Here is a 16,875-nt window from a genome sequence, read left to right as displayed (position 1 = left end):
CGACCCCCAAGTTAGTAATCCGAAGATGTATGACCATAGATATAAGTAGTCAAAAAAAGGTAAGTACCCCCACTCATTATGTTAAACATAAGCTTTTATACTTAGTTGTAAAAGAGTAAAATAATTCATAGAATATTCTACGGGGAGACAACCTCTAATCGCTTTCAGTAGCTCCCCTTGACCTTTTATCCACGTGGGCAACAAGGGAGGGGGGAGCTCACAATGAAGTTTTGGGCCTTTCGTTGATAAAAGATTCCTATATTAAAAATCTCAATCAATCACTGTTCAATAAGGGTCCATAGCTCAGTGGTAGAGCATTTGACTGCAGATCAAGAGGTCACCGGTTCGAACCCGGTTGGGCCCTGTACATTTTTCGTTTATAAATTTTCTGGTTGTTTGCTTTCAATATTATAAACTGTCTCGTGATTTATAATTTATGTCCTAACGATGTTATTTATGATCCTTAAAATTAAATCAAAATGGGTCCATAGCTCAGTGGTAGAGCATTTGACTGCAGATCAAGAGGTCACCGGTTCGAACCCGGTTGGGCCCTAATAATAATTTTATTTTTAATGATATTATTAACAGAACAAATTTAGAAATTTATCGTATATTATGTCGTATTTATTTTTAACACTATCATTTATCATATACCATCTTCCAATCTATCTTTGCTCCTCGAACACAGAAAACTAGTTAGTGATTTATCAGGTGTCACCGAGTTCGTCATATGCCATCAATCTTTGAACCTATCTCGAGAAGGAAAAAGGATCTCAGATATATAATATATATATCATCGTTTCATCTTTCCAGAATCTCAGATATATCATCTTTTCCTATCTTTGTTTCTGGAACAATTCATATAGCATCATTTAACCCTACCAATTGCTCCTAAGACGAAGAATCTTAACGAGAAAACTAGTTATATCATGTTTTTTAACCTATCGTGAAAGAGTACAGCGAAGTCATACCTCTTAAAAAGGACTACACGGTTTCAATGGCTTCCTTGCTTTGATTCTCGGACGAGTCGTACCGTCTGTCACAGTAAACGAAAACATCGAAACTTTTAACTACTGTGGGCTTCAGTATGTCACCAATGTGTAACAAACAAATGTTTTATCGGATGAATGCTATGTCAGAATGGTGTACAGATCATAGGAAAAAACCAAGTGTTCTTAGAATTATAAACTATATACAAGAGATTGAGAAAAAGAAAGCTGCAGTTAGAAAACATGTTACAAATCTCTGATGGGATGTCAGAATGATTTTCTTGCTTGTCTACAATTAGAAACTATATACAAGAGACTGACAGCATATCTACATTTTAATTGTTTTTCTTGCTTGTTTGATTAAAGAAAAGTTAGAGAGCAGCACCGATTAAGCGAGAAGAAATGGAATAGCAAGATTACTAATACTTCTGTCGTTCTTTGACTCGCTGCTCTCAACGATCTCCTTCAAGCTAGACCATCCTTTTCTTCGCCGCTTGCTAGAGCCTCCAATCGCTCGTCCCGAATCAGCAGTCGCCAAACTGTTGTTGGTTGTCGAGTCATCAGCCTTCTTCCTCTTCTTGTTGGATTTATTGATCAGCTTCATTAGTGGAGTAACGGGGCTCTTGGTAGCAACAGATCCAGCTGCAGCATTAGTATCAGGACCGCTAGAGTTCAACCCAGAGTTGAGTTCCGGTTCAACAGATCCTGCTGCAGCATCATGTTGAAGCACCTTGGTGGCCACACCAGAGTCGCCTTTTATCTCACTCATGGGGCCATAGGAATTTGATCTTGAAGAGGTATGACCTGGATGTGCATCCAATAGAGCATGGACATGGCCTTTTGCAGTGCCTGGTTTTAGGTTACGGTGAGAACAGAAATGACATGTGTAGATTACATTGTTCTGTCGGGGAAATCGTGACTTATTAACCCGTCGTCTTCTCTTGTTGGTAACTTTTTCTATTCGTACACTGCAGCTGTTCCCAGGCTGCAAGATGGTTTCACATCTGCAGAACTTATAGCCGAAGCAATTTAGCATAGACAAAACTAATTTTATCACAGTACAGCATCAGAATATAGTAATCACAAAAGAAAAATTAAAGATCATATACAGCTGCATTGGTGCTCAATTATGAACGTATGATATTGCGGAACAGATAATCCATATTGCAGGTAACTCATTAGTAAACAAGAACCAACAGGGAAGATTTAACAGACTATCATCTGAACCATCAAATATCGGTGACCAATACAACCTTCAACTTATTAGGAATAGCAAAAGGTATAGCTATTGGACAGTAACTTAACTCAGATTATAAAATAAGTACTATATGAGCGGGATGCACTTTCAGATACATTGCAGACTTTTCAGAATCCATTACTCTAGGTATAATTTAAGGTCTGACGCCCCAAATCATTGCACACCAGACCTTGACAAACTATCTATTATTAAGAAGAAATTTGATGAGTACAATCAATTCTGATGTTTTAGGTGCTCTCTAACCAAATAGGTTCTACATGAATCCAATATGCACATTTGAACTTTTATGATTGATGCAAGAAGCAATAGTCACATGGTTAGTTCGCTAAATTCTAGTGAAATGCTACCACAAACAATGATTTCAATAGGCACTCGGGCGAGACGAAGCCCGAGCTCCTCGCTTCATTTCAGGCAGTGCGATTCAAAGAGGCGTCACTTGGGCGCTCGCTCGAGCCCAGGCGTCGGGCGCTTCGGGCAAGCACCTGGGTTAAACCAGGCGACCGAACCAGCATTTTAGGTATGGTTCGGTCTTCAGTGCTTTAGTTGGTTCAATCGAACCAACTAAAGCACCGATATCAGCCTTCCTCTCGCGACTTCCCAACCCTAACCCTACTCGTCGCTGTCGCTCCCGCTGTCACTATCGCCGCTTGTGGCTCCCGCTCCCGCTGTCGCTGCTCGCCACCGCTGCCACTATCACCGTTCGTCTTTCCCGCTCCCGCTGCTCTCTACTACCGCAGCAGTTGCCATTGTCGTCGCTCACCACTCCCTCTCCCGCTGACGCTTCTCGCTGCCACTGCCACTATCGACGCTCGCCTCTCCCGCTCCCGCTGTCGCTGCTCGCCACCGCTGCCACTATCACCGTTCGTCTTTCCCGCTCCCGCTGCTCTCTACTACCGCAGCAGTTGCCATTGTCGTCGCTCACCACTCCCTCTCCCGCTGACGCTTCTCGCTGCCACTGCCACTATCGACGCTCGCCTCTCCCGCTCCCGCTGTCGCTGCTCGCCGCCGCTGCCACTATCACCATTCGTCGTTCTCGCTCCCGCTGCTCTCTACTATCGCAGCAGTTGCCACTGTCGTCGCTCACCGCTCCCTCTCCCGCTGCCGCTTCTCGTTGCCACTGCCACTATCGACGCTCGCCTCTCGCCTCTCCCGCTCCCACTCCTGTTGCCGTTGCTCGCTGCTACCTCTTCTCACATCGACTCGATAGTATACTGTTAATAGTATATTAATAGTATACTGTTAACTATACACTAGTAACAATAATTTTTATTTATTAGATTAATAATATATAATTTTAATTTTAATACTACTAATATTTATTTATTTGAAATTATTGTTATTGTTTTGAATTTTGAGATTTTTTGTTAATGTGATATTATGATTTTGTAAGATTTTTTAATTTAATATCATATTTTTATTTAAATAATTATATTTATTAATTATATTATATATTTTTATATTTTAGCGTCTTGCTTAGCTCGGGCGAGCGCCTAGCGCCTCGAGCGTTTTTAGACGTCTTTTAACGCTTGACGCTTTTTAAATAGCTGACCTCAAATAAATAAAATATATGCAGAACCCATAGTTTAGCTTGTATTTGACATAAGCTCATATGACATCCATGAAAAAAGGCTCCATCATTTTAAAAGAAAGTTTTGAGTACATGATTTATACAAAAGGGAATAGAAGATGCAATCTCATCATACTTAAATGTTTCATGAGACTAATGTTCATTTAAACTAGCAGTTTACTTTGATTAAACCTACAAAGTAGGTGATTGGCAATGCTAATTCATTATATGTGAGTACAATAAATTAATAATAATCTTAACCCCTCTAAAGCCTCACATTCATTTGTATCTCCCCAAAAGTACATATTTGCCAATATATTAATTAACTACTTTTATTTCCAACACAAGATCTTCCATAGGCATGTAATAGTGATAGGGGGGGAGGATTACCTCTCACAAAGAAGAGTTGATGGGTCCAGAGGAATCCCTGAAGCTTCTGCCTTAGAAGCCAACCGTTCTCCCAAAAATGCAGCAAGAGGAGCCACTCTAGCTTCTTTACTAGCCCATGTTGCCAAACGCTGAAGATGCTGCATCCTCAAGATAGAACTCACGTCCACTTGTTTTACACCAGTGTTCTCCTCACGAAGTGTTGCCCCTTGATATATTGCTTGGTTGGCTCGTAAGACACCCTGCTTTTTTGTCCTGCCCATCTACATAGGCCAAATTGCAAATTTGTCAATTCCACAGATCACCATGTAATTAATGAGCATAACCATTTTTCGCATGACGATTCAGTTCTGTGGTTGCTCTATCTGGACTTCAGGTCATTTTAAATGATAAAGTGCTATAGCTTGCAAAAAAAACCCGATGTTGTCAAAGATGCTAGGTATTAAAAAACGCCAATGTTCAAAAATGACTGAGGAGCGAAATGAAGCGCCCACTGAAATAAAAATTATAAAAGATATAATTAAGGAGGAAATAATCACTATAAAAAAAATTAGGTAATACATGAGTTTCATAGTATTTTATGTTCAAAACATCGTCACTAAAACATCAAATTAAATTCTTTTAACCATCTATAAAACACTAAAGTACTACATTGCCCAAATCTAATAGAAAGAATAATAACCCTAAAACTATATTTGTCATGATTCAAGATCCTAAAGCTGCAGCAACACTCCAAAATACTGGCAATGATAAATTCAATCATTTTATACAATTCATAAGTTATTATTAACAAATAAGAACTATTATAATTAATAATTAACTTTACTATTAAATTCAAGAGGAGGTAAGGTCGAATGGAGCTGTCGGGGAGAAGAAAAAAAAAAAAAACTGAGGAACTGTAAGGTCAGAAGCAGGAGATGCGCTATCGAAGGCCAAAGCAGAGCAAGGAGGTTCGGCGGCTCTGCTGGGGAGAACCAGAGAAAGGGCGTGAGGATCCCAACAATGGTCTGATTGCAGCAGAGAGTGGCGGGGATAGAAGCACGAAGGAGGAGAGAGAGGGGGGGAAGGTTCGGATGGGGGCGGCGTCGTTACGGCAGAGGAGTAGTAGGGAAGCGGAAGGGGAAGGGGGGCTGTCGGGGACTCTCAGCAGGGGGCGACGGCGGCAGAGGAGGAGGGATAGCGACAGCAGGAGAGAAGGAAAGTGGGGATGGGGAAAAGCACGGAAAGGAGGAGGAGGGAGAGCGAAGACGAGGGGGGAGGGGGTGAAGGAGGAGGGAGGGGGGATATCGGGGAGGCTCGGCGGGGACGACGGTGAAGGAGGAGGAGAAAGACAGCGAGAGGGAAAGAGAGGCGGGAAGCGGGTCGCCAGCATAGAGAGGAGAGACATACCGGCACTGCTGAAGGGCGACGGCTTCTCGGGAAGCGTTTCTGAGGCGGCGGCAGGGACGAAGACGAGCGGACGAGCGATCGCTAGGTTTCCATCGCCAGCGGTAGCGTGGGGGGGATTTGGGTGGATGTTAAGTTAAATTATCGGCATGGTTGACCCGAGTGTAACATTTGGGTTCAACTCAAGAGGAGTCAATTTCAATTACTCTTGAACTGACCTCTACGTGTCAAAGGATATACCCGAATTATTTGGAAGAACGTTGAACCTCTTTACTGGACATCGAAGAGGCAATATATCAAACAATTAATGGGCATATAAAGATCTTTCACCACAGGCTTGTTTGATGCCTGCAGTTTCTTCCGATAGGGCTTTTGTCTACTACTCACATCAAAGAGGCAATATTGCAAACAATTAATGGGCATACAAAGATCTTTCACCACGGCCTTGTTTGATGCCTGCAATTTCTTCGGATATGATAGGTGTTTGCCTACTTACTCACATCAAAGAGGCAATATAGCAAACAATTAATGGGCATACAAAGATCTTTCACCACGGCCTTGTTTGATGCCTGCAATTTCTTCGGATATGATAGGTGTTTTGTCTACTACTCACATCAAAGAGGCAATATTGCAAACAATTAATGGGCATACAAAGATCTTTCACCACGGCCTTGTTTGATGCCTGCAATTTCTTCGGATATGATAGGTGTTTGTCTACTACTCACATCAAAGAGGCAATATAGCGAACAATTAATGGGCATACAAAGATCTTCACCACATGATTGTTCGATGCCTGCAATTTCTTCGGATAGGGGTTTTGTCTACTACTCACATGGAAGTCTTATAGAGCTTCAACGCTGCGGTAGGAAAACGGCGGCGGAGTAGAAGACGAAGTATCCAGAATCACGGAGATACGCAGGAGGAAAAAGGAGACGGAGACGACGACGAACGATTGCCTCGACGTCGGTCGGTTCCAGTTTCCATAGCTCTCTCGAACCGCCCGTCAAATGGTACGATAGACCGGCTTTGAACCGGTTCTTGGTTGAATTTTCCGAACCATGTTCCGGCCCGGTTTTCTCGTTCTATTACCCATTGAATCTGCCTATTAAACCGGCCACCTTCTTCTTCCTCCTCTGCCTTGCCCTCTCCTCGCTGCTCCACCACGGTTGGCACCCATGGGATTGCATGGGCCTTTCGCCGGCTGGCTCGATGTTTGCCTCGGTCTACTGCACTGCCGGCATCTCAGGTGCAGAAACCAATCCCTTCTGCTTCGATTGCGGCAACATCATAAATGCAGCAGTGAACTTTTAGCTGCTGCTCCACAATTACGTATGAAGCTATCGACGTTGCAGTCTTATGTATGAAGCCATTATTATAATACTATTTAATACAATTATGATCTAATTAAATAAAGGAAGGAAAAGTAAGCTGAAAGCTCAAGTTGGTTCATCCATCACAACTACTGCTGTCTACTGATGTAGACTCAGCAAGAAGAATGCATTAAACCAATCAACTACTCCAACTAGAATCATCAAGTTTCTAGCTTGATTTATTGTGGGTCGTACAACTCTCCAAACTCTTATCTACAACTCCATTCTCAAGATATGCGCAAGCCTGTTTTGATCTAATATGTCAAGAAGGGGATTTGGATTGCTGATGTTGATTACATGTATAACACGAGAAAGATGGTCTACTAATCAGCATCATCCACCATATCTGCTGCTGCTTATCTAACAAAGAAAGTAAAGGATTGATTCTCAACTAACACCAACCTCTCACAAGCTTCATGAGAGCCTCACCTTTATACACTGCCCTCACACACAAGACACCCCATATTCCATTTCCGCCATGCCTGCGGAGGGTCGCAAGAGCTTCCCCTATGTGTCACGGTGCGATCTTTCTGGCCGCGAGGCGCACGTCGCCGCGGCCGACCTTGACGGTACCCTTCTCGTCTCCAGGAGCTCCTTCCCTTACTTCTTCCTTCTCGCGGTGGAGGCCGGCAGCCTCCTCCGCGGCGCCGCCCTGCTCCTCCTCTCGCCGCTGATCCTCCTCGTGTACAAGCTCTTCTCCGAGGCGGCCGGCATCCAGATGCTCATCTACGTGGCGGTGGCGGGGCTGCGGGCCCGGGACGTGGAGCTGGCGGCGCGGGCGGTGCTGCCGCGGTTCTACGCTGCTGACGTGCGGGCGGACAGCTGGCGGGCGTTCCGGGCGTGCGGGCGGCGGCGGGTGCTGGTGACGGCGAACCCGAGGGTGATGGTGGAGGCGTTCGCGAGGGAGTGTCTGGGGGCGGACAAGGTGCTGGGGACGGAATTGGAGGTGGACGAGAGGACGGGGAGAGCCACGGGGAGGGTGGCGGAGGGCGGCGTGCTCGTGGGTCCGCGGAAGAAGGAGGCGGTGGAGAGGGAGTTCGGGGCGGCGCCGCCGGACTTGGGCCTCGGCGACCGGGAGTCCGACCACGACTTCATGGCTCTCTGCAAGGTCGGTTTAATTCGTTCCGCAACTTTATTAACGGCGTTGGGAGTTTCTTGCTCTTTAACTGCTTTTGCAACTGTATTAACTGATCTCATCTTCACATTTATTTTCTCAAATTAGATAAAACTAATTTGGGGAGAAAGATCAAACTAATTGGGGAAGATTTTTTCTAATTTATTATTATTTAGAAATGCTTCCTGTTTCTAAAAATAATTAAGAAGATGTCATGCTTTAAAAGCACCAAATCGTGCTTTATTGTAATCCAACATTCCCTCTCCGTGGTTTTGATCACTTATAATTAAAGCAGAATTTGGATTTGGAAGAAATTAGGCATTGAATTGTAAAAACAAAAACAGTAGTTTTGTTTATATTTACGAAAATTAACAGCTTTTATGATATATTGTGTTCACAGCAGAAACATCGTGTGGACAACAATTCGCTGTGTTTCGAGCGTAAGTTCGAAACACCGTGCTTTACGTCGAACACTTTGTGACAAGCCTATATAGCGCTGCCAATGTTTGAGGGAGCTCCTCATTTGTGCGTGCAGGAAGCTTACATGGTTCCCCCGGACCCGAAGGCCGCTCGTGTCCCGCCGGAGCAGCTCGACTCGCTCATCGTCTTCCACGACGGCCGCCTGGTCCAGAGGCCCGACCCCCCCGTCGCCCTCCTCGTCCTGCTCTGGCTCCCCCTCGGCTTCGCCCTCGCGCTGTTCCGCGTCTTCTTCAACCTTCTCGTTCCCGGCCCCTTCGTCCGCCACACCTACCGCCGCACTGGCATCCGCCTCTCCATCCGCGGCTCCCCGCCCCCGCCGCCCTCCCCGGGCTCCCCCGGTTCCCTCTTCGTCTGCAATCACCGCACCGCCCTCGACCCCATCCTCGTCAGCGTCGCCCTCGGCCGCCTCGTCTCCTGCGTCACCTACAGCGTCAGCCGCTTCTCCACCACCCTATCCCCCATCCCCGCCATCGCCCTCTCCCGCGACCGCGCCGTCGACGCCGCCCGCATCGCAGCTCTCCTCAAGGAGGGCGACCTCGTCATCTGCCCCGAGGGGACCACCTGCCGAGAGCCGTTCCTGCTGCGGTTCAGCTCGCTGTTCGCTGAGCTGAGCGACAGGATCGTGCCGGTGGCGATCAACACGAGGCTCAGCATGTTCCACGCGACAACGGTGAGGGGATTCAAGTTCATGGACCCCTACTTCTTCTTCATGAACCCGAGGCCGACGTACGAGGTGACCTTCCTGGAGCCGCTGCGGGAGGAGCAGACGTGCAAGGGCGGGAGGAGCCCGGTGGAGGTGGCGAACCACGTGCAGAAGGTGATCGCCGGGGCGCTCGGCTTCGAGTGCACCGCCCTCACAAGGAAGGACAAGTACATGAAGCTCGGCGGGAACGACGGCGACATCCGATCGCTGTCGTCGTCCTTCAAGAACGATTGAGTCGTAGAACAACAACACAAGCTCCTCAGTAGTCTGCAACAATACTGTGCATGTACTAAAACTGAATTGAATACGTTTCGTTTCGTTTCATTTCATTAAGAATCGGGGAAAAGTTCGCAGATCGGACGGTCAGAATTGCTTCTTGATCCACACGACGAGTGGTTGGCATCGGCGGATCCCGTCACGAAACTGGATTCCATCCATCCTCGTGCTGCCTCCGATCCAACGGTCCATGATCGATCAATCGGACGATCAAACCTTATCCGAGAACCAAAGGGCGCCGCGTGGCAGAAAGCGAGCCGGAAGTGGGCTAGTCCATAAAAGGTAGAAACACGTCGGCGGTCGCTCCTCCTCCTCTTTTTTTCCCGCTTCTGAAGCCAATCACTCCCACTTATCCTCTCGCCCTTTTCCACATCGACGAAATCGAAACTTCTGCTCGTCGTCTTTCTTTCCTTCCTTCCTTCTTCTTCTTTTCGTTGATGCGGTCGATTTCTTCTTTGGTCTCGGTACCTTTTACCTAGATCTCTTGCGTGGCACCTGGTTTGGGATTTCCGCCCACTGTTTGAGAGCTCGAATCGGGTCGGAATGGCGATGGGAACTCTGGTCTCCGGCAGAGGATTCGCCTCCCCTTTAATACCAGGTCCTTTTTCGTTTTCTTGTACGAAGTATGATTCGTGACCCCGTTTCTATTTCTACTTCGAAGAAGTGTGCTGTACGGTGTTTCCCGACTTGTGATGCTTGCAATTTTACTCTGAAGATGATGCTAAGTACTGGTGGAACCAAAGTTTTGCGGGATACGTGTTTTTGCTTGCGGAGACTTGATTTGTTGAGCAATGCAAGTTCAAAATCTTGTTTTTTGGTAGAATCGTTGTTGCTACTCATGGAAGGGTTGTAGTTTTTAGTGTTATTTGTTTGACAGTTCGAGCAAAGAGGACGCTTTTATTGTGTGTCGTGCTTTCAAGTATCATTACCAACACCAACGTGATTCACTGACATGCGCCATCATTTTAATGCTAGGCACTTCGTTTGAACAAAGTATTGGAATTGGAAAGTGATGTTCCTAATTCAACCTTAAATTTAATGTTTCCATAACCTGAAGAGTTCAGCAAAGCAGATGTTTTATCTGGTGCTGATTAAATGTTTTGGGTCGATTGAGAAAAAAAACATATTGTAATGGGAGGAGCAAAAGTGATATAAATGTTGGCCTCATAATATCGAACTTATATGACTTTTGCAGTAAGAATTGCATGCTAATTTTCACTCGATTTAGATAAAGAAAAGTACACTAGGATTGTTTTTTGCTCATGTAAAGTAAACTTTTTAGGAAGGAATAACAAAAAAATTGCCTCCTATTCTGCAGGAAAAGTGTATCAAGCAGAGTGTACTAGTGCACATGATAAAAAGATTCATTTCAAGTTTCGCGGCGAACGAGCTGCATGGGTTGGAAATTTTGTCTTGTTCAGCCGAAGAGAAAGTTATTATTTGTCTAGGCCTATCTTGTTCCCTGTTTCTTCTACCAGTACTTCAGACAAAAATGCCATGATGAAGAGAGACAGTTTCCTTGGAGAATTGGAACACCCCCAAGCAAGATTCTTAGGGAATTGTTCAAGTCTAAGGCCGAGCAATATCAATCTCAAGCAGAGATCTCCTGCGAGAACAAATTGCTTTCTTTCTTCAGATGGTTTCCCCAGGCTGCAGAGGAGAAAATTGGATAGTTCTGGAATTTCAGATGTTCCTCATGATCAAACTGTGTATCATTTGCCAATTAGAACACGTGCAAACTTTAAATCTGAGCAGTATGAAGTACCAGAAACACAGCTTGATTCGTTAAATTCTTCAGAAATGCCTAGTGAAGCCGTTTTGATTGGTGCAAATACGACAGAAGTGTCTCCTTGGTGGGAGCAGTTTCCTAAGCGATGGTTGATTGTGCTATTATGCTTCTTTTCATTTCTACTTTGTAATATGGACCGAGTATGTTATTTTTCTATTTCTACCAACAAAATTCTGACCTTCCATTGTAATCACATACTGTTCTCTTGATGCATATAGGTACTGATTATGATCATTTTGTGTTTATTAATCTGAGTTTAAATCAGGTAAATATGAGCATTGCTATCCTTCCAATGGCAGCAGAATTTAATTGGAATCCAGCAACTATGGGCCTAATTCAGTCATCTTTTTTCTGGGGCTATCTACTCACCCAGGTGTGTTGTGATAATGCAAACTGTTTCATATTTATTCTTTGTTGGCATAGTTATCTGGAATACGGTTGAGTATGTTGTAACATCCAGAGTAACATTAGTGCCTAATCCAACCATGTTACATTTGATGTTTTCCATGTGTTGTTGATGAGACATGTGCTTTTTGAAATCTGCAGATTGTTGGAGGTATCTGGGCAGATAAGATTGGCGGTAAACTGGTATTGGGCTTTGGTGTTGTCTGGTGGTCAATGGCAACAATTCTTACTCCAATTGCTGCTAAGATTGGACTCCCATTTTTACTAGTTATGCGTGCTTTTATGGGGATTGGTGAGGTCAGTTTCTTATATAATGCCATTTACTTTTCCGTTGCTCTTGGAAGGACTATTTTTTATGCTTATGACAGGAAAATTGCACTGTGATGAACTTCATACTCTAGGTCTGCATTTTCAGAGGATGGTCTTGTTGTTGATTAAACTGCTAACAGCCCATACCTCGCTCTGGATTTATCCAGCCTTTGAGCTAAACTAGCTTAGGCCATCTTAACACTTTATTTTACACGCAACACTGTACCAGCGGGACTGTTAATATTGGTTCTTTGACTATCATGGCAATCCATGTGCATGGCTGGATGATTATTACTACATTCATTCAAATAAAGAAAGGAGCAAAATTAATAATTTAAAAATGACTAAAAAGAGTAAGTTTCCAGATCATTATAAGCTGCAGTCACAGCTTCGGTCCTTGATTCTCTTGGTTCCTGGTTGCAAGAAACAAGGTATGGCTGCAATAACAATGAGCCGCTGTATGTCTTGCTAAGTAGTATTGACTTTCTAGTTTTTGCTGGCCTGCTGAATAGAGCTGCTTCACTACCATAAAAGTTTGTGGTTATTAACTTGGAAAAAGATTATGTCATTGTTATAATAAATTGCAATTAGCTGGACACTAAGAATTGTCTACATCAATAGTGCTATTTATTTCAATGTGGCTACGTATCTTTCCATGACTAGGATACTGAGATTGTTATTCAATCTCAGTCACATTGCATGAACAATGTTTATTACAATACCATCATTAATTTATTATTGTACTGTAAGCTCAGTGCACGTTTTGATATTCTGGAACCCATCTATTGGAATGTATCATTTGTATAAGCGATGGATGACATGAAAGTAAGAATAACTGCAAGTTTGGAGGATCTAGAGTTTTGTCAGAAAGGAGCAGATAATGACATAGCACAGAATGCAAGTCCAGTGTGAGAATGAACTTGGAGTAATTTGAGACTTCATTACTAGTTAGTCTTTGTTTTCATTCGAATCTCAATAATTCTGATTTGCTGTCTATATTTTTCTTCTTTCTTTAGAGCCATTGTCATCTATATGAAAGTCTCTCTTATTATCTTCACAGGGTGTTGCTATGCCTGCTATGAATAATATACTCTCCAAATGGATCCCTGTATCTGAGAGAAGCAGATCTCTTGCACTGGTATACAGTGGAATGTATCTTGGCTCTGTCACTGGCTTGGCTTTTTCACCGATTTTAATTCACAAATTTGGCTGGCCTTCGGTTTTCTACGCATTTGGATCCCTTGGAAGTGTTTGGTTTACACTGTGGCAAAGCAAAGTAAGCTATGTTCTTCCACTTTTATTCCATTCCCTTTCTGTTCATTCCACGTGGTCTGGATTTAGGAGGGTTTCTGGTAGTTGTGGTGATTTGTTATGATGGAAGTCATTCTGGACTTATTTCAAGTTGATGAAATGATGTATAACATCTGCTGTATGTACTTTTACTAATTTAATATATAGAGCAAAATTGATGATGTTAATTTTGGGACCACACAATATACAATGTGTTACTCCGTATGTGCATATTGTATGACTATGTACATGTGCTACATGCCAAATGAATCTAACAAAAAGAAAAAGGAAAAAAGACGACATGTACATACATATTTGAAGCTAGTATTTGCAATTATATGTAGGCACACAAAATATGACTCTATGAAAATGTATTTCTAGTTGATTGGTGACCTATTAGTAGCTTACTGAGTGTATCCATGTTTCCTTGGTGACGTCAGTTTATCATGTTTGTTTCCTTCTCTCATTTGTTTCTTTCGTCTCCCCTCAGGCGTATAGCTCTCCAAAAGAAGATCCAGCACTTAGTGCAGAAGAAAAGAAGCTTATTCTAGGGGGAAGTGTATCAAAGGAGCCTGTTACTTCCATTCCATGGAGATTAATCCTGTCAAAGGCTCCAGTCTGGGCTCTGATAATATCCCATTTCTGTCATAACTGGGGCACCTTTATTCTCTTAACCTGGATGCCTACATACTATAATCAGGTACTCTTAGTTTCTTTTCTTCTCAACACATGCCAATTGTCTTGATTACACAGTTTGCATACTGGAATTGTTGATAGGATATTCTCACAATCAATGTATTCTGGAGTGTGTGACAATTTCTTTAAAAATGAGCATGAGCTATTGATGAATATTACAATTTTTACCTGAACACAAAAGCTGGAACCAAAGGCTTGTTATTTTATCTCATTTTTACATGCTGAATACCTTACAAAAGCCAAAAGAAATTCTTTTTTTTTCAATGGTAGTTGTAGCTATCAATTTGCTTCGTGCTAATCACTGTCACACATCTTCTCTCTGTTATCTTATAGAGGACTCCATAATGCTTCAAAACAAAATGCATGAGGAACTGTATTGAAATGAAACCTATCAAAAATGCCAAGTCTATTAACTCTTACTTTAATGTTGGTAAAAATCCAAAAATGCACCTGTACATGCCTATTAAGTTTGATAGTGAATATGATATTTAAGGTGCAGTATCAGCATTTGTTATCTTTGAAGATGATAACTGTGATTTTTACCATATTAAGATATTTCTTGCTCATGCATGATCATAGTACAGAGCTTAGATGATGATGACTATTTAAATACTTTCTCATATCAACTGCTTAACCACTTATGGTTTATCAATATATTATAACTTGCATCTGATGTATCGGGTATTTGATTGGTTTTCTGCAGGTGTTGAAATTTAATCTCACAGAATCTGGTCTCTTCTGTGTCTTGCCATGGTTAACCATGGCTGTGTTTGCAAATATAGGAGGATGGATTGCAGATACTCTTGTGGCCAAAGGACTTTCTATAACCACTGTCCGTAAAGTAAGTACTCACCTTGACTATCTGACCCGAATGCAGAATATCATTGTTCTGCTCCATTCATAATTTACTCTGCAACAAATCCTCTTAATCATCTCATGGTTTTTGTTGAAGCACTACGATGATTCTTCTTCTTGCTAATCCCTTGGTCTCTCTCCTTCTTCCCTTTGTCACTCTTTACCATGTTTTACTTTCTGTCCACAGTGGCTCTATAATGTTTCATCTATGTATCTTAAGAAACTTCTTTCTTGATGAGATCTTACTTGTCAAAAGAAGGGCTGTTGAGATAAGTTTGCAGATCCAGTACTATACACAGGTTCATTTAATGATTCTTTTGTACATCTTGCAGATAATGCAGTCAATTGGCTTTCTTGGGCCTGCTTTCTTTCTCACACAGTTGAGCCATGTGCGCACTCCAGCCTTAGCTGTGCTATGCATGGCATGCAGTCAGGTCTGTTTCATTACAAAAAAGAAAAGAAATCTTAACTTAATTCAAGTTACTCTTTCTATTGGTAAATGGAGCCAGGTGAAGAATACGCCACGCTTGTTTCAAAATGAAAAAGAAGATCTGAATTTCTATACTTTTACTCCATCTTTGCATCTTATTTTCTCTAAAGCACTATTGGCTTTTCCTTCCCCATCCATTTTCTTTCTGCAATATTGAATGTCCACTAGAAAATTTTGATTGGGTGTAAGAACCAGACATCACGACTGGCTGACACATTGCAAGTCCCAGCCGGTCTTAACTATGTTAAAATGCACAATATCACCTTTTATGTACTCTTTACTAAGTTTCTTACTGTGTCTACCTGTATTAATCATGTCACTCTCTCTTTCCTTTTCAGGGTAGTGATGCCTTTTCCCAGTCCGGTCTATATTCCAATCACCAAGACATTGGGCCACGTTATGCGGTATGTTCTGCTTTATCATCACTGAGGCATTTACTAAAGAGTTATGGAAGATTAAATGATCATCTTGGAAAGTCAACGTTGTTGTGAAATAATGGACCAGAAATAACTTAACAATACCGTGTCCCACTTCTATGGCATAAATGATAAGAAAAAGCTATGTGATTAATGCTTTGCTTATCAAAAAATGAATTTGATTCTGTGCCTAATAGGAAAAACCCTGAGGAGACCACATAGCACTAGCCAACTAAGGTTTATAGACATGTTAAAATGCTTATCTATCTGGTAAGCTACTTTTATTTCTTGCAACACATATACTTATATATCTTTGGAAAACATAGGGAGTTTTGTTGGGACTATCAAACACAGCAGGAGTTCTTGCAGGAGTTTTTGGTACTGCTGTAACTGGATTCATCCTACAACGAGGTAATCATTTATTCTTCTTCTTTTTTCCCTTTTTTTTGATGAAAGTTTATTCTTCTTCATTTCCATTATAACTTGTCGAACTTTCAACTTTTAAGTTTCTTTTTCAAATTATTTTTCTTTCTATGAATCTTATAAATTGGCAGGTTCTTGGGATGATGTTTTCAAGGTATCTGTCGTCTTGTACATTATTGGCACCCTGGTTTGGAACATCTTTTCCACCGGCGAGAAAATTCTTGACTAAAAACAAAGACAACCAGAAGATGATTCAGCTACTATCGATACAAAGAAAGTGATTCGGTGAAGGTATAGAGATTAGAAGCAAATGCATCATTATTTGAGAAGCCCAAAGCAAATGTACCATTCTCTAAGGCTACTACTGACAGTACTCCAAAGATGTAGCCACAAGAGCCATTTTTAGCCTGTCAAACAGCATCATGCACGGGTTACTACTACATGGCCCCAATTGGCACATTAACGCCCAGTAACATCATCATTGTAACCAAGAAGCTTTATGATCTTGGAGCTGTCTTTGGGTTCTTTATTCAATCTCTCTCTGTGTCTGACAGAAAGAGGAGAAAAGAACAGCAGGAAAGGCTTTATGTCTTTGCCTTTCTCCTTTGGCTCCTTGCATAGGTGTTCAATACAAGTCATAGATATCTATTTATGGCATTTAGAGGGGTAAGC

General features: G+C 42.6%; 3 protein-coding genes and 2 non-coding genes across 6 annotated transcripts; 4 read left to right on the top strand and 1 right to left on the bottom strand.

Moving 5' to 3' along the window:
* The first annotated feature begins 292 nt into the window (after positions 1 to 292).
* Positions 293 to 364, top strand: TRNAC-GCA (transfer RNA cysteine (anticodon GCA)). The gene has a single exon. It is a non-coding gene; the product is annotated as a tRNA-Cys (tRNA).
* Positions 365 to 481: 117 nt separating this feature from the next.
* On the top strand, positions 482 to 553 carry TRNAC-GCA (transfer RNA cysteine (anticodon GCA)). The gene has a single exon. It is a non-coding gene; the product is annotated as a tRNA-Cys (tRNA).
* A 604-nt stretch (positions 554 to 1,157) lies between these two features.
* On the bottom strand, positions 1,158 to 6,827 carry LOC103980028 (uncharacterized). Of its 2 annotated transcripts, none has more exons than XM_065084154.1 (3): positions 6,420 to 6,827; positions 4,205 to 4,464; positions 1,158 to 1,993 (listed from the first exon to the last, which is right to left on the bottom strand). In XM_065084154.1, exons 2-3 carry the CDS (start codon positions 4,462 to 4,464, stop codon positions 1,378 to 1,380), a joined length of 876 nt encoding a protein of 291 aa, XP_064940226.1. In that variant the 5' UTR covers positions 6,420 to 6,827; the 3' UTR covers positions 1,158 to 1,377. The 2 variants fall into 2 exon arrangements, with proteins under 2 accessions (XP_064940226.1, XP_009394593.2); XM_009396318.3 differs by lacking the exon at positions 6,420 to 6,827 and adding an exon at positions 5,591 to 5,901.
* A 560-nt stretch (positions 6,828 to 7,387) lies between these two features.
* Positions 7,388 to 9,578, top strand: LOC135593740 (glycerol-3-phosphate 2-O-acyltransferase 4-like). Its single transcript, XM_065084016.1, has 2 exons — positions 7,388 to 8,065; positions 8,607 to 9,578. The coding sequence occupies exons 1-2, from the start codon at positions 7,436 to 7,438 to the stop codon at positions 9,486 to 9,488; spliced, it is 1,512 nt and encodes a 503-aa protein (XP_064940088.1). The 5' UTR covers positions 7,388 to 7,435; the 3' UTR covers positions 9,489 to 9,578.
* A 265-nt stretch (positions 9,579 to 9,843) lies between these two features.
* On the top strand, positions 9,844 to 16,860 carry LOC135593684 (ascorbate transporter, chloroplastic-like). The gene is made up of 11 exons (XM_065083942.1): positions 9,844 to 10,128; positions 10,849 to 11,459; positions 11,585 to 11,692; positions 11,866 to 12,021; positions 13,094 to 13,309; positions 13,814 to 14,023; positions 14,723 to 14,860; positions 15,207 to 15,308; positions 15,703 to 15,768; positions 16,107 to 16,191; positions 16,335 to 16,860. The coding sequence occupies exons 1-11, from the start codon at positions 10,074 to 10,076 to the stop codon at positions 16,430 to 16,432; spliced, it is 1,845 nt and encodes a 614-aa protein (XP_064940014.1). The 5' UTR covers positions 9,844 to 10,073; the 3' UTR covers positions 16,433 to 16,860.
* Positions 16,861 to 16,875: the final 15 nt, after the last annotated feature.

This window comes from Musa acuminata, chromosome BXJ1-1, assembly GCF_036884655.1.
Source record: "Musa acuminata AAA Group cultivar baxijiao chromosome BXJ1-1, Cavendish_Baxijiao_AAA, whole genome shotgun sequence".
Lineage (NCBI taxonomy): Eukaryota > Viridiplantae > Streptophyta > Magnoliopsida > Zingiberales > Musaceae > Musa > Musa acuminata.
The sequence above is the reverse complement of the archived record's forward strand: the minus strand, read 5'-3'. Positions and strand labels throughout refer to the sequence as shown.